Source organism: Ambystoma mexicanum, chromosome 8 (assembly GCF_040938575.1).
Source record: "Ambystoma mexicanum isolate Mex_15411 chromosome 8, UKY_AmexF1_1, whole genome shotgun sequence".
Classification (NCBI taxonomy): domain Eukaryota; kingdom Metazoa; phylum Chordata; class Amphibia; order Caudata; family Ambystomatidae; genus Ambystoma; species Ambystoma mexicanum.
This window is the reverse complement of record NC_090929.1, coordinates 1,640,558,909-1,640,582,976: the sequence shown is the minus strand read 5'-3', so window position 1 is coordinate 1,640,582,976 and position 24,068 is coordinate 1,640,558,909. Positions and strand designations below refer to the sequence as shown.

At 48.1% G+C, this 24,068-nt stretch overlaps 1 protein-coding gene across 1 annotated transcript in view; it reads right to left on the bottom strand.

Annotated features, from left to right (window-relative positions):
- Window positions 1-1,221: 1,221 nt before the first annotated feature.
- RAB11FIP2 (RAB11 family interacting protein 2) overlaps window positions 1,222-24,068 on the bottom strand; it is a 281,486-nt gene continuing 258,639 nt past the window's right edge. The window contains exon 5 of the mRNA XM_069611907.1: window positions 1,222-4,408. Within this exon, the coding sequence (XP_069468008.1) occupies window positions 4,175-4,408 (234 nt within the window). The 3' untranslated portion in view covers window positions 1,222-4,174. The remainder of the gene's footprint in view (window positions 4,409-24,068) is intronic.

Here is a 24,068-nt window from a genome sequence, read left to right as displayed (position 1 = left end):
TATAACAGGGTGGAGGCGGCTCTACTGTGTTCTGTTCTACCTTGATTTTAGGACCAGGACAAGGCCTTTACTGAAAGTATAACACGGTGGAGCCGGTTCCATTGTGTTATGTTCTACCTTGAAGTTAGGACCAGAACGAGGCCTTTCCTGCAAGTATAAGACAGTGGAGGCGGCTCCACTGTGTTATGTTCTACCTTGATGTTAGGACCAGGACCAGGCTTTCACTGCAAGTATAACAGGGTGGAGGTCGGCTCTACTGTGTTATGTTCTACCTTGATTTTAGGACCAGGACCATGATTTTACTGCATGTATAACAGGGTGGAGGCGGCTTTACTGTGTTATGTTATACCTTGATGTTAGGACCAGGACCAGGCCTTTACTGCAAGTATAAGACAGTGGAGGTGGGTCCATTGTGTTATGTTCTACCTTGATGTTAGGACCAGGACCAGGCCTTTACTGAAAGTATAACACGGTGGAGCCGGTTCCATTGTGTTATGTTCTACCTTGAAGTTAAGACCAGAACGAGGCCTTTCCTGCAAGTATAAGACAGTGGAGGCGGCTCCACTGTGTTATGTTGTACCTTGATGTTAGGACCAGGACCAGGCTTTCACTGCAAGTATAACAGGGTGGAGGTCGGCTCTACTGTGTTATGTTCTACCTTGATTTTAGGACCAGGACCATGCTTTTACTGCATGTATAACAGGGTGGAGGCGGCTTTACTGTGTTAGGTTATACCTTGATGTTAGGACCAGGACCAGGCCTTTACTGCAAGTATATGACAGTGGAGGTGGGTCCATTGTGTTATGTTCAACCTTGATGTTAGGACCAGGACAAGGCTTTCACTGCAAGTATAACAGGGTGAAGGCTATATTGTGTTATTTCCTACCTTGCTTATGACGTTGTGGGGCCAGGATTTTCGAGCCTCTTGGAGGACGGGCCTTATCAGCATGTGACAGTATGTCTGGAACTACACTATGGTACAGGAACATCAGAGATTAGATGTGGCACCCCCACACAATCTCTAGCATCTCTGCCACTAATAAACGCCTTTTATTGACGCTGTGACACTTGTGCACGTCACCACGTGTCCATCCCGGTGCACGCATGCAGGTCTGCTAATGGTTAGTCCAGGGAACGTGTTGCACTGCCACACATTGCTCAAGGGACATAGCACAAGAAAATGTTGTTATTGCACACACAAAAACACATGGAAAACAAAGCTTCTTAAAAACCGCTGAGCAGCCTAGAGTGGCTCTTTAATTCATTAGGTTGTCGTGGGAAGGGTTGTCAGTTTTATTGATTGGAAGACATATCTGTACAAAGAGCAGCCTGCATACAAGGACATGTAACAGCTGGTACCTGGGGTTTCCTTGGATGAAGTTCACCATGCATAGGACCAAAGATTACTCGTACAAGGAAACAACAATGTATTGCAAAAGGCAGCATTTAGTTGGGAAGACCTAGCAGAGCTCAGCAGCACAAGTAAGGGCTAGCAGCAGCAGAAAAGGGAAGGGCTAGCAGAGGCAGAAAAAGGAAGGGCTAGCAGAGGCAGAAAAAGGAAGGGCTAGCAGAGGCAGAAAAAGGAAGGGCTAGCAGAGGCAGAAAAAGGAAGAGCTATCAGAGGCAGAAAAGGGAAGGGCCAGCAGAGGCAGAAAAGGGAAGGGCTGGCAGCGGGGCCTAGAGGCAACACGAGGAAGGACTAGAGACAACAAGAGGAAGGACTAGCGGGAACATGAGGAAGGACTAGAGGCAACACGGGGGAAGGACCAGAGGCAACACGAGGAAGGACTGCAGGAGAAGGCTTGAGGTGGATGGGCAGGCAGGGGAAGAGGGATGGCAGTAGAAAGAAGGCTGGTATCCGCAGAAGGTAGAGCTCACAGAAGAAGGGGCTCTGGGAGCCGCTAATAGAGTTAGCAAGAGGAGGATGGGCTGGCAGGAGAAAGGAATCGAGAAGGTTAGCAGCAGCAAGCCAAGTGCACACTCTTAGTGGAACGGCTGGCACCAGCAAAAGGGAGGCAAGGAATCGTCATGAGAACATACTGGTGGCCGGAAGTGGGGAGGAGGAGTAGCAACAACAGGAGGGTGTGCAGGCAGCATCAGCAGCAAGAGGAAATGCTTGTAGACAAGGAGGAGGAGGAAGGACTGGGAGCAGAAGAAATGTTTTACAGCACCAGGGGGAAGGGACAGCAAAAACAGGGTGAATCACAGGCAGCAGCAGAAGGGCTGGCAGGAGATGTAGGGAGAGATGTTGGGACCAGAGAGAAGGCCGGCAGCAACAGATGGAGAAGATGTGACCGCAAAAGCACAGCAGCAGAAGGAACGGATAGCAGCACTAGAGGATGTAGGATTGCCAGCAGCATAAGAAAGGACTAGAGGCAGCAGAGGAAGAGTGTAGTAGTTTCAGGTGTTGAAGACTGGAGCAAAGAGGTTTTTGGTTTACTTAAGAGGTCTGCTAGAAAATGTGCTTTAGAATAAATACACAGGGCCAATGCAGATACACATGAAACACGATCACATCACAAACAACTAACAAACGATCCCAGGGGAAGATCCTTTTCAATACTGGGGTGTAGGTGTCCTGAATCGAAGATGCACACTTTCCAACCTACACTAAGCTATGCACTCCAGAGAGGGAAGCGCTGGAAGAAAAATCACAAAGACACGAGAAGGCCACAAAACTGTCCTGTTGGACCTTTTCTGGTTGGGAAGCAGAGAAAGGGGCCACCTGCTCTTCAAACGTGGAATGGGTCTACCTTGGTACCACTGGGGAATCAACCAGGAGCTGATCAGCAGGTGGGTTGGCAGACTTCTGCTGGCATAGGAAACATTCATTTTGGTATGTACCAAGAAGGCTCAGGACAAAGAAAAACATTGCAAACCCTCAATTAGCAGCACCCTAGAGTTCAACCCTTTCATAACGTCTTTTGCAGTATTAAAGTATTGCGGGCACACTGCACAGGATTTCGCCGCAGCTGCTATTTTCATGTCATAGTACCCTCCCGGGAATGCCAAGAGTTGGGTGGTGGAGATAGTCCACACATGAAAGACACTAGGTCATCAGTGGAATAACACGTACCTGGATCCACAAGACCGTACCGATGTGCCGTCACTGAACCATTAGGGCTGGCAGTTCTGCAGTGGGACTCTCACAGTGTGCCCTCTGCACCCAGCCCTGCACTCCACCATGCCAGCCTTGCCTTCTCTGTCCCCCGGCACAAGACCACACAGACCTTCTGACAGCTAACCTCCGAGGTGGGGTCAGAAGCTGCCTAGGCCACAGAGTCCTGCAGCGAGGTTGGACCCTGCAAGCACTACTGGATGTAACGGATGACACTAAAACATGACCGTGTACAGGCAATGTCCATCTGAACCAACAAGAACAGTGCAGAACAATAAAAAAGAAAAAAAAAAATCACACTTACGACCCCCTGTGATTATCCATGCAGTCATACAATCAGTAACTCTTATAAATAATTAATTCCATCAAAAACATCCCAAGTACAGCAGCAGCCGGTAACAGGCGCACATACTGTGGCGGAAACCCAGAAGCCCGCTCATTTCTGCCCAGCCAAATCATACCGGGTGGCACTGAGGCTGCCCATATCAGTGGCCTATTGACCCGAGTTGCAGATTTTAAGATGGGTTGTACTTAGTCATTGCAAGTACAACGTCGATGCCACCTGCCACCAACATTTCAACTGCTGTCTCTCATCCCCCGTTTGTTCTCGTACCATGACTCTGCGACCTCCGTACCAACTCTCACTTACATTTTGGTCGACTCAGTTGGAGAGAATATTTGGTTAGAGGTTTGTCATTAAAATTTAGCAACTAAAATAAGATATGCCATCAGAGCGGAGACCGATCTGGACGCAAAGTCTAAGACAGTAGATGTCACATTCTGGTGGGACCACGCATGTCTCTACCAGTCCTACAGTGCCATGTTATATTTGTACCATATGCACCGAGTCCCGCTGGAGGCTCCTCTGGCACATGCTATAGTTGACATTTTATTCATGTCCTCGGCCCCACAGTTCACCTGCCTGGACCGATCTGGGAACGCTTCCAAATACACACCAGATTCTGCCAGAGAGAAACCTGACAATAGCCCTAATGAAAACTGTCAGAAGAGGAGTCACGGGGGATACTGGAGGAGTGGTAGAAGGATCAGCAGCCATTAGCTTTTGGAGAACTTGCCCGCTCGGCGAGCCCGCTCATAGGGCACGCGTAGGATTCCAGGTGTCTCTTCCATGACGCGCACCAGGAGATCGTCAATATAATCCTCTAGCTCTCGGATGTGCGTGTCCTTCTTCCTCAGCAGCTCTTTGTGCTTGAGCAGCTCTTTCACTACCTCCTCGTGCGTCAGGCTGCGGTAGGCAGAGGCGGCCTCGCTACCAAAAGTGTTCTGGTCCTGGAAAAAGAAATGAAAGAAATCTTAGCTACGTGCATTATTTCTATCAATGTGCGTTCCTCAACAGCTGCAGCGCACGAAAGTGGCATGAACTAAAGGAGCTTCGACTTACATGGCTCTACCAGGACTTAATCATTATAAAAGAGTGGCCGGCACAGGTGAGGTGATATCCCTACTAGAACTATAGAATCTGCAGTGGCCTTCATAAAGAGCATGCTCAGCAACCGGGTCAAAGCATACAGCCAGGATTTTGGACATGCTACAACTGCTTTTAAATTGGAAAAGCTGGAGATAATGAAAAATTGGCCTAAATTATAACGTTTTGCACTAAATCAAATACACCTCTGAAACAATGGGCCCAATTCACAAAGTTTTGCACTGATCTTTAAACTGTACATGAAACCTCTGGCAGATATCATTGACTCTACGAGGCCACGTTTTACATTGATGCAGACGATACCCAACTGATAAGATTGTACCGAACGCTTCAAAGAGTGTCTAAAGCAGGTTAGTATCTTGATGTATGCCAATCGCTTAAAATCGAACGTTAAAATGCAGATCATGATCTGCTCAACTTCCACTTCTAACAAAAAAGGGTCCTATCTACAATCTAGTGAGTTTAACAAGAAAAATCAATTTCTAAACCATTCAGTAAACATGTAGAAATATTATTTATTTTGAAACATGAACATTGTATTTATTGTAAAACATATTTTATCAAGAAAGGATTGATGCAACCAAACATCCTAGCATTCTTACTAAAGTGACAATGCATGCAATAAAAACAAACGTATTCCAATACCATAAAGGGCAAATGCTTTTCTCCCGCTTGTGACAAAGACAAGTGACAGAAAGACAGATGAAACCAATACAAATAAATATTGATCACTTCTAAAACATAGACCATAAACAAGAACTCGACTTTCGGCTGTATGGGTCCTTGTATTTGTTTACCCAGCCTTCCTCGGGGCAATGTGCTTTACATCACACAGGGGAACCGACATGAGTTCTTGTTGAAGGTTGTGGAGTTACTCTACTAGCAAAGTGATTTCTAACAAGATTCCGCCATCAGAGTCCATGCACCCACAGGTGGGCATCACTGGTCCGAAGGGTACGCCCCTCTAGAGCATATTAAGAGCCACTTATACAGTGTCTTCAATGTTTGCAATTCACCCCCAAATATCAGAAAAGCTATGAACCAATATTAAGGTTTGCAGCTTTTCTGGGTACCCAGTCAATTTCCCGAAGCAAATTTCAGAGTGGTACATTTCACTGCAACCATAATACGGAAAATATTAAATATATATATATTCAGTAAAAAAACTTTGTTAAAGTGACGTTATGGTTAAGTTGCGCTACTAAAAACCTATGAAATTCAGTGAAAAAACTTTGTTAAAGGGACATTATGATTCCAAGTAAAACCGAAAAACCCTTGAAATTCGCCATTTATGGTGAGCTAAGCAACCATAACTCGCGCCACCACCGTGCACTGCTAAGACTAACACCCACGACATCAAAGAGACAAACGGGGCATGATCAGGGGGTGGGGGAGGGGAGAGACACGGGGCATGAGCGGGTGGTGGGGGGAGGGATGAGACACACGGGGCATGAGCGGAGGGTGGGGGGAGGGATGAGACTCACGGGGCACGAGCGGAGGGTGGGGGGAGGGATGAGACACACGGGGCATGAGCGGAGGGTGGGGGGGAGGGAAGAGACACACGGGGCATGAGCGGAGGGTGGGGGGGGAGGGAAGAGACACACGGGGCATGAGCGGAGGGTGGGGGGGAGGGAAGAGACACACGGGGCATGAGCGGAGGGTGGGTGGAGGGAAGAGACACACGGGGCATGAGCGGAGGGTGGGGGGGGAAGAGACACACGGGGCATGAGCGGAGGGTGGGGGGGAGGGAAGAGACACACGGGGCATGCGCGGAGGGTGGGGGGAGGGAGAGAGACACACGGGGCATGAGCGGGGGATGGGGGGAGGGAGAGCGACACGGGGCATGAGAGGGGGGGTTTGTACGTCAGGAGACATGAGTTTGTGTGGCAGATCCCGCTCCTCGGCCCTCCGCTGGCCACCGTGTGCGATGGCGTGAGCGGGGGGCTGGAGGAACAGGGGAGACACGGAGCATGGGTGGGGGGACAGGAAGGACACACGGGGCATGAGCGGGGGGTGGGGCAGACACGGGGCTTGAGTGGGGGTGGGAGGAACAGGAGACAGACACGCTCCTGCTGACCTGACAAAGCCTCTCATGCGGGAAAGAAAGATGGCGGGCATCTCTGAAGCCAGACGCACTGCACGCTTTCACCGCATCCAATGAGAGAGCACGTCAGATGTCCGCGGACATCACGCAAGCTGCTTGCCCAATCACCGTCCTGTCCGCTTGGTCCGGAGCGAACAGGGAAGTGTGTCCGCGAAGCAAACACAGATATCACTAATTTTTTTTACCTACTTTTTGGTCATTTAAAAAAAAAACTACTGGACGGATGTTCACCAAATTTGCAAAAGCACGCTTTCGGGACCAAGCCGCTGCTCCTGGTCCAAATTTGGTGAAAATCCGTCCAGCAGTTTGGTCTGTAGGCATGAGCAAAACATTTTTCCCATTCAGTCTATGAGAAAAAACTGAAATTTTGGGAACCTCCCCCTATAACTCCCCCCCCCCCCGGATGAATCCTCACCAAACTTTGCAAAATAATTCAGAGTGGACCATAGACTTTTTTTTCTCCATCCTCTTGTTCCTGCACCCTATGAGGCGAGTGAATTTGAAAGAGAGGGGTCGAGGGATCTGTGTGCAATGGGTGCCCTGTGGTCCCAGCTTTAACCTCAGTCTTGATGTTGATCTGGACCTCATTCTAGACCTCGAACCTTCCCTAGTGGGAGTGGGTGATCGTTGCTGTGCACTCTCCATGTCCCCCTTTTCCAGTGGGAGCTGTGGTTGAGGTAATGCAGCATCCAGCTGTGCAATGACCCTCAGCAGGAAGATAGGACCTGCAGAGACAGCAGCACTTGTGGGTTAATCAGCAGGGTTGGCGTGTTCCGAACGGGAACCCTATACCCACAAGGCTGGTTCCTGGCCTTGGCTGGCATGTTCCGTCAGGGCACCCTTGCCCTAGTTGCTCTCTGGAAGGGTTAAAGAGAGGATAGTTTCTCCCCGGGTTCGGCAGTATTCTAGGAGACATTGGCATTCGCTGTGGCTCCCGCATAATCACAGTCTTCTGAATTGGAAAACTGTGGCTATCCCGCCTGCTGTGCCTCAAAGTCTGTATTTATTTCACTTTGCAAGATATCCTGCGAGATAATCTCAGAGTAGGCAACAGGAGAGACCGGCAAAGTAATCACCAGCAGGTGCCCTGCATCCTTTTGATTGACCTCTGAGAGATGTGTTCCCCTTTCTGGCATTGCTTGAGTTGTTGATTTTCCTGGGGCAATAGCCCCGGTCTCTGGAGTGCTTCTGCCCGTGGATGAACGCGTTTGTTTCTCTGTCGACGGAACTGAAGATTACCTTTGCTTAGTTGACGGTTTGAGTGGTGTATCCGCCGTAGGCGGACGCTTGTCAGCCTGCAGTGCTGATGTACGAGAGGATTTACCTGTTGTGAATATACTCATTGATGTGACTGTAATCGACTGTTTATTCTACGAGGACGTCGACAAGATCAGTGTTACTGTCAACTGCAGTTTACTCGACGAGCGTTTTACTCATCGAAGTCACAGACGGCCATTGTGTACTGGACACGGCTGTCGCAGACTGACCAGTCATAGGCTGTCCTGATGGAGATTTCATCTTGCGGCGTTTTCTCAGCAACAGGGTTGATGACATTTTTGTCTTGCCTTGGTTACTCCACAACAGGGTAGTAGTTAATTGGCTCTTCGTCAGCAAGGCTATTGAGGGCTTCACTGCCTTAATTTTAGGTTTGCTCACCAATATCTTTGATGGTGATGGGCTTTTCGTCGACCACTTGCCCGACAACAAAGGGATCTTGAGGCATTAAGGACCCAGTTTCCCTCGACGAGGCCTCCTGTAGCGACGATGGCTCGCAGACGTGTTTCTGGTGGTGCCTATATTTCTTATATGGCCTTTCTTCCAACCTCGTCTTTCCTTGGAGGGCAGTCTTTCTGTGGACATGGCCATACTCCTGGTTGACTACGACTCAGAGAGGTAATGTCCCTCATTAAGCCAACAGACAAGCCGCTTAAGTCGATCTTTGAATTAAAGCCCCTGCAGATGTCACACTGTTCCACCGTGTGGTTAGGATATAAGCAGTAAATACAGTCAGAATGCTTGTCTCATTCAAAATCATTAAGGTCACAGGTAGCACAGATCTTAAAAACGATGTCTTAGTTTTGCTCTCCATTCCCACTTAACAGTAGATTGTCCTCAGAGATCTGTGCTGTGTAGAAATTTCAAAAATGAAGAAACTCTCACTCATATTTAGCAAAATCTAACCTTTTTAACTTTTGAAAGTATTTCCTCAGAGGAGAAAAACTCAAGGACTCCCATCAGTATGACATGCGGTTAGAATCTGAGGAGAGGTTGAGGAGGAGGGTCCATCTACTTGATGTGCCATTGGTTGGGACCTAAAGCGCCCATAAAGAGCATGACAGCCTTTACAAGAGAACCTTCTTTGCTTTATGCAATGCAAACAAAGTAACTGAGGATTCCCAGCTTGACGCCGGGTAAAATTCACAGCATGTGAATCTACGAAAGAGCCAATGCTGATGCCCAGGTGCCTCTAAAATGTAGTCACACCAAAGTCAAAGCATTAGCACCCTGGTACACAACCAAGCCCAGAGAAAATAAGCGACCATCAAATCCCTTAAAAAGCAGTGGCGCAAGGACTGCAACCTAGGGGGATCTCCCATCCCTTAAATCCCTGCATACCCAATGCAGACACATGATCTCTGAGGCAAGTATGATTACTAAACCTTTGACATTGAGGCAGCCTTTAACAGGGGCAAAGCCTTATTCGAAGAAGTCAAGCACTGCTCCAAAGCCACACAGATTCCCGAGATGCAGGCTTCACAAGAGAAATACAATGAAAAACACACCTTTATTAACACAATTTATAAAATCAGGGGTCACATAAATGCCACAGCGTCAGACAGAGCCCTGCTATCCATCCCCTCTCAACACTGCCCTCATCTCTCCTAAGGATCTCTCAGACATACTTGATTCACTCAAATCACCTACCTACAAGGATGACTTACCCTCAGGCTCCCTCATTAAACAACTCACTGGCCCAGTACTTAACACATTCCTCAGTATTGTGAACGTCTCCCTCAGTGAAGGTGCATGCCCAGACCTAGGTCTCATACGACCCCTTCTCAAAAAAACCTTGCTCGACCCAGTCAACTTGGCCAGCAGCAGACCCACCACAAGCCTCCCATTCATTGGGAAGCTGACAAAGAAAGTAGCTGCGACCAAACTACTTGCCAAAATCAACCATCTTGAACTCCTCTGTGATTATCAGTCTGGCTTCCACCCCAAAGGCAGCAGTGAGACTGCAATCATCCAAGTGGTGGACGATGGGCTCAAAATCACTGACACTGGGGACTTGCGTGTCCTAGTCCTTTTAGACCTCTCGGCTGCCTTCGTGTCATGATGCCTACCCCCGGGCATCTGGACCAAGCCCATCATCCCCGGAAGCAGGCATCCAGACATTTATTAAAACCTCAGCAGGTTATCTGGGTTCAGTCCTGGCGCCTGAGGCGCCAGGCTCATAGTCATTACTTACCTCAGGCAGACCATGCTGCAAATGAATCCAAGCCAACGTGAAGCCTGGAGGGGACTATTTTACTACAGGGACTATTTTTTACTTGGGTGTGGTTCTAGGAACTTCTTACCTGGGACTACTTTTGAGGCTATTTAAACCACTCCCGTCCAGCAACATTTGCATTATTCTGCATTCTGCAGCGTAACGCTCACCGTGCCTGCAAGCCAGCATCCAATCTTCTGCCACGCCCGCTTCGCATCCGGAGCTCCTAGAAAAAGGGGAAAGAAGGAGAAAAGGTTAGATCACAGACATTTTAATTCCTTACCCGATTCTGGATCTAGCACGACTCTGAGCCTGAAAGGACATTACTTCAGCACGCTTTGCATCACCAGGTGCAGCGCCGCGCCATACTCACCAGTCCACGGCATCTTTCGACTCGGCGGTGCCTACATCATTTTCTTCGGCGAACTCCAATACCTGGGGAAAAACAAAAGGAATAACAAGGTGAGCCTAGAGAGCCGACAAATACAATCACTTTTACCACCAGGCTTACCTGATTTACCACCGGAGGCATTACCCTTCAATACGCCACATCTTCTTATGCTGCATCTATAAAGGGAGAGAAAACAACAAGTTAAACTCACACAACTTTTACCGGACAGTGTTGGGTAATACAGACTCTTACCTGAATGCCATCAGCAGCCTCCAGACAATATTTTTTGCTGCAATTCAACAAGGGGATGCAAGAGTGAACATTGGACATATTGAACTCTTTGAACTTTATAAACCCCGGAGTCAATATTCCTCCGGAACTCTTCCAGTACCCCAAACCAGTGAAGTAACTGGTATCTACGCGCCCCTGCATGCCACGCAGGATGGAGAGCTCATCATTTAAAAACATAAGGTGAGGATACTAATTGGGAATATCAGAGGTGACTAGTGGGGAGAACGAGAACAGTGGGGAGGGACCATCACTAAAATCCACTGGGCTAAATCCCTTTCTCCACTTGCAGGAGAATACTTCTACGGGTCAAGCAGACGAGATTAGGCGGGCCAGTCCAGACTGTCATCTCTGCACTACACTTCACGTTGGTGGAGACCGCAGCTGTCCAGGTCCGATCGACGCCCCTGTGGGAACCAGGTGAGCCTAACACTTCGACACAGTTGATAACCAAATACTCCTCTCCCTTCTTGCTGACAGGATGGCTTGTCTGGGACCATTCTAAAATGGTTTGCATCTTACTTACCAGGTAGGCACCAGGTCGTACAGATGGGCTCCTTCAGATCCAACTGACTCCCAGTCACGTATGGGGCCCTCAATGTTCCATTCTCTCACCAATCCTCTTCAATCTATACATGAAACCTTTGGGTACTCTCCTTTACAACCATCAGTATACCGATGACACTCAGTTGGACATCGGATGTTGGACACTCATCCCAGGACCTTGCTGGCCTCTGCGAATGACTGGTTACTATCCAAAAATGGATGTTAATTACTCATCGCAAACTGAACCGGACCAAGATCAAATGTATCCTCATCTGTTCCCCCTACCATACAAGAACTTGTGCAACAATGGATGAATAACATGTGCCTGGAAGGATTCCCCGCCTCAGCTGTCAAACTCTGCCAAATCCCTGGGCTTCATGGTTGATAGGGGGCTTTACTTCCAAAAGCACAGAGCCAAAAAGGCACAAACTGCATGGCTTCAGATCCACACACTCCTCAAAATCAAACCCATCGCCCCCCCCACCACGTATGAATGCTGCAAGGTGGTCTTAGCCATCAATAGCTTAGAAATCGATAGGGGAAATGCTCTTCTTCCTCTGCTTCCTGGCGCATACCAGGTCCCCCTCAAAGCAGCCCACCACAGTGCGGCCTGCCGCATTACAGGTGCCCGCAAATTTGGTGTATCTCTCCAACACGGCGCACGCTTCACTGGCTCCCCTTTCTCATCGGGATCTTATTCAAAACTGCATGCATCATTTACAAAGCAATCTCAAATGGAACACCTAAATACTTGCCCGCTAAACTCCACACTCCTGGAAGTTCATGCACTTCACGTAGCAAAGACATCAAACTGTTGGAGTCAAAGCTAACCCGCATGGAGAAGACTTGCAAGCAATCCTTCCCCTGCCATGGCCCGACTATCTGGAACTCAATTCCGGAAGAGGCTTGAAATGCCCCCACTATCATCCAGTTCTGCAAAACACATACAATGTGCCTCGTTCAACAATACCTACCACACAAATAAATATCCCTCTCACTCCAACAGGACTGCGCTACTGTATAAAATGGAAGCTCAATTCCGGCACCCTTCTGTTGAGCTAGGTTTGCGCTATAAGCAATTAAATAAATATTACAATTGAATGTGTGCTGCTGTATCTTTTGACCTATTAACATCTGTGCATGATTTTTTGTATGTGATTACATCGCATTCAGTGTACATGCGCTCTGCATGTAACTTATAGCAGGGCCCACAACTTTACACAGTCCTGGGATAGGTTCACAGGGTTTACAGGGTTTACCACATTTCACCTTTTAGTGCTTTGCTCCATAGAATACAGCTAGGTCCCACAAAGAAATGTGGTCCAGCTATCAAATAGCCCCTGTCTTCAGAAACAACGCCTCAACCATACACATTTCAGGCTATGGCCTCTAAATGTCACTACACTAGTCATCTCAGCTAATAGTTTAACTGTCGCGTAATTAGATTGCAAAACTGCATGCCATGTGTTGCTCTGCTCTTCTATGCACAATAATGGAGTGGCTGTGTATATTTTACCTACGATCTTCATGCTATATGATGCTCCACGGTTCATGTCTGCTCAGACTATGATCCAGGGGCCACTGAACCTACAGTGCTTGGAAACCATACCACATGGCAGTAGGCTATATATTTTCTCATTTTTTTCCACTGGAAAAAACCTTAAGAGACATTAAGGTGAAATTTGAGCATAGGAAAAACCCTCAAAATTTGGCAGACAATTCAGGCAAAGCTAACGTAACTACTCGTCACCTTTTGCGCAGCATATGACCACAATGACAACATCAGAGCTACACCTTAAATTATTTTATCCTTTTGTGGCGATAGTATATATTGCGGTCATCCCCCGCCCCGCCTTTTCTATAAATGGAAATTGCGTGAACTCTGTTCGTCCAATCGCAGACAGTCCCCGTTTCTCAGGTATGGCACCTGTGACATCAGCTTTCTTCCATCCCGGTAAATTTCACAACCTATTCACATAAGCTCACTTTTTCTTTTTTCGTTTGGAAGTTGGAGCGCACGCCTGGCGCGCTCTGCGTTGGTTGCTATGCAGGTCCACCATGCCTGCACAGAAGCGCCGGGCCATCTCTTTTGCCGTGCACCCGTGCCTTGTTTGTTTTAGGAGAACAGGTCACCAGATTTAAAAACTACGTTAGCCTGGCCTGTGCACTGACTGCCGTCTCTTTCTCTGGCAGCTGCTGTCTGTGTGCTGAGCAGCTCCATGTACAGGCTGCTGCTGCCACTCGGCATGTGCCAACCGACTGACCGACAGAAGAAAACTCTTCTTCTGAAGGTAAGCACTGCAGTGTCAGCAGCGAGCCGAGCGTTATGTTAATGTTATGTTATGTCTGCATGTCATGAATGCTGGGGCAACGTTTTTGTATGTTAATTGATGTTTCGTGTGTAGTGTCTGATGTCTATGTAAACATTGAATGAGTGACTTGTGACTGAGGGACCGTGGTGTTCGTGTGTGTATGTTGTTAGCTGAGAGTTAGTATAGTGTGTGTGCAAGTGTGTCTAAATGTATGCTCATGGGTCAGGGCATCTATGTAATATCTACTGTTACTACTGCTGTAAGGATAGATACTGGATAGATGCCAACCAACCAGGTGTGCATTAAGTGCTAAAGCATTTCGGGAGTGTGGGGGGTGTTAAGAGGCCTCGAAGCGCATCATTCTGCTCTGCCTTCAGCGCGAGTGCCTTCATGCCTGCCCATTGCCCTCCTTCAGTCACAGCCCCTGTTGCAGGGAAGTATCCAACATTGCAAGAGTGGGGAGTGGGGAGAGGGAAGGGGTGCGAGCCACGAAAAAAGTCCTCAACAGTGCTTTTTCCCACAAATGAAGTGCACGCAATTCCATACGTTCTCATTCACACCCCCAAACCACCCACCTCTGCCCCCATTCTACTTTTGTTTTTACATTAGTGGCTGACGGCATTTTAACACATACCAAAAAAGTTAAACTGCAGGATCATAACAGATGCAGGAACCTATCTATTAGAGCTCTTCCAAGCGCTCTCGAGCATAATAAATGCAAACCTCCTAATTTGCATATGGATTGCACCAACAGCTGTGACTTCATACAAAAGGACATTACAAGAAGCATAATTAGTCTTTGATACTTGGACACACCATGGAGGTGAGTTCGAGTGACCAAGTGGCAAATAACTTTGTGGTGCAAAATACTGAAATTGCGCTAATATTATATATGGAGCATAGGCATTTTTTTTTTTTAATAATATCAAGATATATTAACATAATCTTTCAAGTGAATCAGAACCACTTACAGAGCTGCAGATAAGACAGTTTGTTTAAACGATTTGCCCAAGATCAGACACTTTGGTTAAATGGTGAAACTGGGATGCAGACAATTTAAGCAACTGAGCACATCTTCCCAGGCTTAGTTGATATAGATGTTTATTAAGGGTTTGCTTTGCATTTCATGTACTTAAATAATACTTTATAGCAATGGCTTGGAAGCAAACCACATTACATAATAAACTAGCCTTTCATTGTAAACTAACTATGCACTATATATTGTCATAGAAATATATTGAGCAATAAATGTATGGCTTTAGTTTTATTCTCCCCATCATGCCTGCAAAGTCACAATAGCATCATGCAGATTTATGTGAGCCTAACAAATCCCCCTTGGGTTTTAAAGCCATCGTCATTATTTCATAAAACATGCAACATTATCCACCCTTCTCATTTCTGATCACTCCCTCCCATTTCTAAAGGGACTAACAGTCCCAACTTTTTTTGGGGGGCTAAAGCCCGCCCGGCCTGCTCAATGGCCGTTGCGATAGCGGGGGGCAGGGACATGTCAGTGGTGTGGGTGGAGGTAGGTGTTGAAAGTGGGTGTCATTAATATCAGATGCTGGCTGCTTTGCCTAAAAACGAAGTGCATTTTAGGAACATAAGAATGGCAGCTAATTTATCAAACATGTCTGATATTAATTCAAATGTACATTCCTTCTGAGCATGCAATGCACACTTTGTGTAATGGTTATTTGCTCTGTCAAAATATTCAAAATGACAGTAAAATGTGTGCAAAGCGCTAGACATGTATACAGCTTTGGACCATTTCATTCATTGGGTGTGGACTGTTCTAGTAAGCAATGGACACCTTTCAGATGCAGCTTGTTAAGGCATTGCATTGCAAAAGCACAGCGTTCAGCAGACTTGGGGAGTCGGGGGCAGAGAGCTTCCTCAAGTTTGGGAGGGCATGGGCCATGGTTCTCCAAGGAATGGCGTCTGGCAACACAATATTTGCCAGAGCGCAGCTCTGCCTTGTTCCGGCCCAATTCTTTCCCAGCTTTGATAGGTATAATTCAAAAGTGATGAGATTGATTGCACTGGAGTCAGTGCTCCAGATGGTATATACCAAATTGTTCGTTTACAATTGTTTGAATGAACAATTGACCGATATTAAAGGGTCACAATTGACCTTTTCACAATTGATATATATATATATATATATATATATATATATGGGATACATTACTCACCGTAATCGTATTTCTGATGCTTGTATCTGCTTAGATTCACATGCTGTGCATAGGCCGACATCTAGTGGAAGCTGCGGAGTATTACAGTTTGTTTTTCTAAACTCGAAAATGGGCGTCGACACAGGCGTGCCAGTAATACTATCCCTAGTGTGACGTCCACTGTACCCAAGATCCCTCACGCGTCTAGGATCCTCAGATTGTATTTTTTCTGACATGAGGAAGCATGAGGAGTAGCGTGAGTACAGATAATCCAAGCAGATAGACAGAAAGGTAAGACTACAAGCAATCATGCGCCTTCTCTCGGAGGGGAGGAAGGGTGGGTCGCATGTGAATCTAAGCAGATACAAGCATCAGAAATACGATTACGGTGAGTAATGTATCCCTTCTGAGGCTTGTGGAATCTGCTTAGATCACATGCTGTGCATAGATTAGCGAGCAGTACCAGAAGAAGGAGGTGGGATGTGAGAAGGGTCATGAGCAAACAGGTGTCTTAGAACCGCTTGTCCCACTTGTGTATCTGTCTTGGAATGAGTGTCAATGCAGTAATGCTGAGTAAAAGTGTGAATAGAGCTCCAAGTAGCTGCTTTGCAAATGGTGTCGAGGGGAACATTTGCAATGAAAGCCAGAGTGGCCCCAATGCCTCTAGTAGAATGGGCCCTTGGCGTAAAAGGCAGAGTTTTTTCAGAAAGAGAGTAACACAGCTGTATACAGTTGATAATCCACTTCGAGATCGCGCCTTTAGAGACGCGATCCCCCTCTCTGCCTGTAGCTACGGAGACAAACAGTTGATCTGTTTTCCTTAGCGGTCTGGTTTTATTTACATAGTAGAGGACCGCCCTACGCACATCAAGGGTGTGTAGTTTCACCTCAGCTGAGCTTTGCGGGTTCTGGAAGAAAGCCGGAAGCTCGATGGACTGGTTTACATGGAACTTAGATATAAATTTAGGTGAGAACCTAGGGTGTGTGCGTAAAACCAGTTTGTCTTTGTGGATAGTAAAGAAAGGATCCTGCACTGACAGAGCCTGAATTTCACTGACCCTTCTTATAGAGGTAATGGCTACTAAGAAGGCAGTTTTATAAGTCAGGTGTTTGAGACTACTTTTATGCATGGGTTCGAAAGGGGGGCCCATGAGCTTAGCTAGCACCACATTGAGGTCCCATCCTGGCGGTGGGTTCGAAATAGGAGGGTGCAGTCTCTTTACTCCTTCCATGAAGGCTTTAACTACTGGTACTTTCCACCACGATACTTTGTTATGGGATGTGGTGTAAGCCGAGAGGGCTGCCAGGTGTACCTTTAGAGAGTTAAAAACCAAACCTGCGTCCAGCAGGTGGAGCATGTATGTTACAACGTTGGAAGGAGTGCAATCAACTGGGTTGATTTGTTTATTCTGGCACCAAATAACGAATCTCTTCCACTTGTCAAAGTAACAGTGCCTTGTGTTTGGTTTCCTGGATTCTTTTAGGATGTCCATACACCTCTGTGGTAAATTGAGATGCCCAAACTCTATGACTTCAGGAGCCATGCTGCCAGGTTCATAGAGTTGGGTTCCTGGTGCACTGTTTGACCTTGTTGCTGGGACAGTAGGTTGTACCAGGCTGGGAGTTTGATGGGTTCGCACACCGCCATCCTGCGTAGGTGTGGAAACCATGGTTGTCTCGCCCACATGGGAGCAACTAGGATGAGCGTCATCCATTCCTTGTTCATCTTGTACACCACCTTCCTGATGAGAGGAGTTGGTGGAAAAGCGTACGCAAACATCCCTGACCAGTTCATCCACAGGGCGTTCCCTTGGGAGTCTAGCTGGGGGAACCTGGATGCAAATCCTGGGCATTGTTTGTTTTCGCTTGTGGCGAATAGGTCTATAGTGGGGAAACCCCACTGAGAGAAGAGATCTTCTACGATATCCCTGTGAAGGACCCATTCGTGTTCTTCTGGGAGGGAGTCTCTGCTTAGGGCATCCGCTAGGGAATTGAGCTCCCCTGGAACATGTTGTGATGACAGGAAGATGTTCCGTCTGAGTGCCCATATCCAGATTTTCTGGGCAAGCTTGGACAGATTTGGCGAACGAGTCCCTCCTTGTTTGTTCAGATAGAACATGGCTGTCGTGCTGTCCGTCCAGATCTGCACCGACAAGTTTAGCAGATGGGGCTCGAACGCCCGAAGCGCTCGGAACACTGCCAGAAGCTCTAGCAGGTTGATGTGGTTCTTGGCTACTGAGTGAGACCAGAGAACCTGAGCTGTGTGGTGGAGATGGTGAGCTCCCCACCCAGTCAGGCATGCATCTGTAGTCACCACTGCCTGTACTTCGGGATCGTAAAAGGGTTTTCCCCTTGCGAGATTCTCTCTTGTCCACCAGTGTAAGCTCTGTACGAGTGTTGGCGAAACGACCACTAGATCGTCCCACTGACCACTTGCCTGAGACCACTGTTTCGCCAACCATTCCTGCATGGGACGCATGCGCAGACGCGCGTGGGGGACCAGGTAAATGCATGACGCCATCATGCCCAGTAACCGCATTGCTTTGCGTACCGTTATTTGTTGACCTGACTGATAATGTGGAATTTGCAGTAGTATATTCCGAATTCTCTCTTCCGAGGGGAAGGTCAACCCTTTCTGAGTATCTAGGATTGCTCCTAGGAACTGTTTTGAGGTGCTTGGCACCAGACTTGACTTTTTCTCGTTGATAGAGAAGCCTAATTCGTGGAGGAGGTCGATAGTCCTCTGAATGTTTGATCTGCAAATTCCTGGGGTTTCCCCCGTTATGAGCCAGTCGTCCAGATAAGGGTACACTGGGATTGCCTCCCTGCGTAGATGTGCAGCTGCCACCGCCAGTACCTTGGTGAATACCCTTGGTGCTGAAGCTATCCCGAAGGGCAGTACCTTGAATTGGTAGTGGCGACTGTCCACCTTGAAGCGCAAGTATTTTCTGTGCGCTGGGAGCATGGAAATATGAAAATAAGCATCTTTCATATCCAAGGTTGCCATGTAATCCCCCTTTTTTTAAGAGGGGGATTACCTCTTGTAGCGTGGTCATACGGAATTTTTGGGGCTTGACATACTTGTTGGCAGGCCGTAAGTCCAATACTGGGCGCATTGTCAAATCTTTCTTTGGCACAAGGAAGTAAGTTGAATAGATACCCTTGTTTACCTGGTGTCCTGGGACGAGTTCTATCGCGTCCTTTTCTAGCAGAATGGCGATCTCCTCGAGAAGGATCTTCTGATGTTCTAAGGAGTGTATTCTTTGTCGTGGAGGGTGGTTCCGGGGACGCTGCAGTAATTCTATACAATATCCTGTGGACACTGTTGACAGCACCCATCTGTCTGAGGTGATCCCTTCCCAAGCCTGGGTGAAGTTGGAAATGCGTCCCCCTACTGGGGTTGCGTGAGAAGGGACCCTGAACTGAGCGTCACTGCTTCGGTGGAGGCGTGCCACCTCCCTTGTTGGGGCTGCCTCTGCCTCTTCCACGACCTCTCTTGTTACCCCTGCCGTAACCTTGGGTAGACTGCTGGTTGTTGTTCCATTGTGTACCCTGTCCTTGGGCATAGTTGCCTCTTTGTGAATTTTGGCCGCGTGGGTGACGAAAATTACTGTTCCCCCTCTGGTTAGGGGGTTTGTTGGTAAGCTGGCCAAGGGATTTGAGAGTCTCGTATTCGTCCTTGGCATTCTTAAGTGCGTCTTCGACCGCTTTTCCAAACAATAGATCGGGTTCCACCGGCTTGTCTATTAATGAAGCCTGGGTTTCTGTTTTGAACCCCGACTGCCGTAACCACGCATGTCTCTTGATAACAGTACCTTCTGCTATCAATCTCCCTGCGTTGTCCGCGGCGTCGAAAGTTGCTTTTAATTTGCAACCAGACACGGCTCTCCCTTCTGCCGAGATCCGAGCCAACTGGCCCTTTAACGGTTCAGGAGCAGAGGCTATGAGCGCCGCAACCTCTTCCCATTGATGGCAGTTGTAACTTGCCAACAGGGTGGTGGAGTTTGCAATCCTTGCTTGGTAGGCGGACGTTGAGGCTACCTTCCTGCCAAACCCGTACAGTTTCTTGCTCTCCTTGTCGGGAGGAGCTTCTGACGACGATAAGGGTGTCCCAGCCCTCTTCCGAGTGTTGGTAACCACTAGGGAGTCTGGTTTAAGATGTCCTCTTATATAAAGAGGGTCAGACTGGGCTGCCCGAAAAAGTTTTTCAACTCTGGGGTTGACGGCTCTGGTGAGGTTAGGATTCACCAGGGATGGATCTATTCTACGTTGGATGGATTTAAGGATAGGGATGGTCTGAGCGACCGGCCTCCTCTCTCCCACCAACTCTTCTGCGAAGTCCCTTTCCTCCTGTACACCGTGGGTGTCGATGTGAAAATGTTCTGCTGCGCGAGCGAGAACTTCATTAAGGAGGGGCTGGTTATCAACTGGCGAGTCGGTAACTGGGGCTTCGCTCTCTACCGGGGAATCTACTCTGTAAATTTCCTGCTCATCTTCTACCTCCTCCAGGTCCTCATCATCCGCATAGTATTCAGTCCCGGTTTGTTCCTCCATAATTTCAAACTCCTGGTCCCCTTCAGGGAAAGGTTGTCCTTGGTATCTGGGGTGTGGAGTAGAGTATGGAGTAGAGTAAGGCTGCACCTCAAAGGGTTCAGGTCTTTCGAACCGGGCCTTTTTACTTAGGGGGATAGGATCAGAGGAGCCTGAGGGTGTGGCCCCTTGAGGGTCGTACGAAAGGAAATGTTCTGGGTTTTTGTCATAAAAATCAGCTAAGGAAGACATCCTTGACATGACCCTGTCTATGTCTTCACTGGACCATTCTTTGGAACAGGGTATGACTTTAGTAGGCAACTTAGAGGACTTGCTGGATGTGGATGTCCCAGTAGATTTGTGTTTGTCTGTCTGCTTAGGGTGGAAGGATGGTCTTACAGGCGTGGAAGGCTGTGCTTTCCGCTGTTTCCCCCCCTCCCCGTGCGTGGAAAAATGTTTTCCCTGCCCCTTGGAGGCCCCAGAGACTTTCGACGCCTGGCGTCGAGGGTCGGGAGGGGTATCTGTGTGTTTCGAGCGTGGGGCCTCGCTGGTGTTAACTGCGGCCTCGGTCTCCTGGAGCGCGGCCTGGGGGTGGAAGTCGTCTTCGTGTCCCGACGATCGAACTTCCGTTAATCTAGGGAGCGAGGCACTCTTGGCAAGAGTGGATGATTGCCTTGCGTCATGAGGCGATCTCGATCGAGAGTGCCCAGAGGACACCGAGTCGGACCGTTCTATCTGTGCCTCTTTCCGAGAAGTCGACGTTGTCGAGGTTCGGTTGGACTTAGTGTGCTTAGTGTGTGTAGGGTGTGTAGCGCTTGCGTCGCCGGGGGTCTTCCCCATAGCCGCCCTGCCGGACAACCTTCCGAGGTCGGGGACCTGCGCTCGGCAGTCTTTCGACGCCGTAATGCCCTCGCCGTCCGAAAGTACGGCGTCGCTGCCATCGCTGAAGGTGCCCTCCACTGCCATGGCCGCCTGCCTTGCGTGGTGGGCCCAACGCTTTGTCGAACGGTCCTTAAGTGTCTTAGGCTTAAACCTACTACACGCTCTGCAGTTCGCTTCGGGATGGTCCCTCGGCAAGCAGAGATTGCACGTGGCGTGCCTGTCGACCCAAGGGTACTTGCGGTTGCACTTGGGGCAGAATTGGAAAGGGGTACCCTCCATACGCACCTTGAGGCAGCGGGCTGGTAAGTGTAGGAAATATATAAGGTGTACCTATATACCAAGAGTGAAGAGTATGTACCACCCCCCACTCTCCCTACTTGCAGGGCCGAGGCCAGCGGCCTGCTAGGCCCGGGCCGAGGCCAGCGGCCTTCCGAGGCCCAGATCCGTCGTGCAGCAGCCGACGGTCGATGTTTTCTCCAGCCGTCGTCGAGTGTCGAGGGTCGACGTTGGGGTGGGGAAGGATGTCAATAACTAATGTTAAACTTCAATAATAGCAAAAGTATGGCTAAGGCCAGGGGACTCCGCAAGATGCTTCCGACCAGTATGGCGGAAAAAAACAATAATCTGAGGATCCTAGACGCCTGAGGGATCTTGGGTACAGTGGACGTCACACTAGGGATAGTATTACTGGCACGCCTGTGTCGACGCCCATTTTCGAGTTTCGAAAAACAAACTGTAATACTCCGCAGCTTCCACTAGATGTCGGCCTATGCACAGCATGTGATCTAAGCAGATTCCACAAGCCTCAGAAATATATATAATGGTTTTGGGGGGGTTTTGGGTTGGGTTGGGTAGAGGGTTGCGGGGGGCTGTTACAATTGACCTTCACAATTCAGTCAATTGTGAAAAGGTCAATTGTAATTTGAACAGTTGTAAAACAAACAATTCGTATTAGTGCCTTGCGATCTTGGCCAAACGGTTCTGGGAATGTGTAGTTACTAGTAGAGACTTTGTATATACTATTGAAACATCAGTGATATATTTAGAGATGGGGCACACAATTAACCCAATTGTAAACACGTGTATATCAGTGTATGTTTTATTTTAAGAAATTAGCATGTTTTCATCCCAGCCCAAACCAATAACTTATGTGCCTGGCCCCAAAGCAACTGTGAAAAGGGGGTCAGAGGATGCAGTGAAGGAAGTAAAGGGACAGTGAAAAGGGGGTTGGAGGATGTAGTGAAGGAAGGAAAGGAAATGTGAAAAGGGGTTTGGAGGATGTAGTGAAGGAAGGAAAGGCAATGTGAAAAGGGGGTTGGAGGATGTAATGAAGGAAGGAAAGGCGATGTGAAAAGGGGGTTGGAGGATGTAGTGAAGGAAGGAAAGGCAATGTGAAAAGGGGGTTGGAGGATGTAGTGAAGGAAGGAAAGGCAATGTGAAAAGGGGGTTGGAGGATGTAATGGAGGAAGGAAAGGCAATGTGAAAAGGGGGTTGGAGGATGTAGTGAAGGAAGGAAAGGCAATGTGAAAAGGGGGTTGGAGGATGTAATGGAGGAAGGAAAGGCAATGTGAAAAGGGGGTTGGAGGATGTAGTGAAGGAAGGAAAGGCAATGTGAAAAGGGGGTTGGAGGATGTAATGAAGGAAGGAAAGGGAATGTGAAAAGGGGGCTGGAGATCGAGTGAAGGAAGGACAGAATGTGGGCAGGGGGTTGAAGGATGCAGTGAGGGAAAGAGAATGTGTTTAGTAGGCTGAAGGATAGGAAATGTTTTCAAAGGGTTAGAGGATATAGTCAAGTAAGGACATGAAGATGAGTTGAGGATGCAGTGATGGAAGGAATGTGAAAAGGGGTTGGAGGATGTAGCGAAGGAAGAAAGGGAACATGAAAAGGGGGGTTGGAGAATGTAGCGAAGGAAGAACGGGAATATGAAAATTGGGTTGTATGATGTAGTGTGGATTGGCCCTCATTACGGGTCCGGGGGTAACCTTTCCGGTAAAACCGGCAGGTAGCCGCCGGACCCGTAAACTGTTAGCAGCGCCTGGCTTGCCGGTAACACTGGGGTATTACAACCCCAGCTGCCGGTAAGTCAGGCGCTGGTAACTATGTTGGTCCCCATTGAGTCCTATATAGGGAGTGGGGAACACGGAAGCACCAGCACCATCAATAACAGTGCCAGTGCTTCCGTGAAAGTCTGTTGGCGGGTGCCGGTCCACCCGGCAAGTCAGACCTGCCGGGCAGGAGGGCACCCATCATTCAGACTTGTACTTTGGCGGTCCGGAAACAACGGTGCCGGTAAGCTTACCGGCATCGTTGTTTTCGGACCGCCAAAGTTGTAAGGAGGGCCAATGTGACCAAAGAGTTGTAGGATGTAGTGAAGGATGAATAGAGTAATTGCACCGATTTGTGTAAAGTTGTACATTAAAGACAGAATGCTATAGTAGAGCTGTAGGTAGTGGGAAAATGACAGGAATATTTATAAGTTTGGGTAATGTCATAGAACAAAAGAAATGGACATGAAAGTGAAGATTTGGATGGAAAGCTATTCAAGTGAAAAATGTAGTATAGACCACATGTTCGTGACTTTTTTAAAACAATACAAATATTTAGTTAAAATAATGTATCAGTTTTCTATTACACGTGTGCATCGTTCACGCAATGCATTATCCTAATACAGCTATAATATAGAACTGTATGTAATGTATACATGTGTCCAAATGCACATATCATCCAAGATGTCCTTGTTGATAGCAACTTCTCAATATAACTAGCCTATCACTTATGTAGCCAC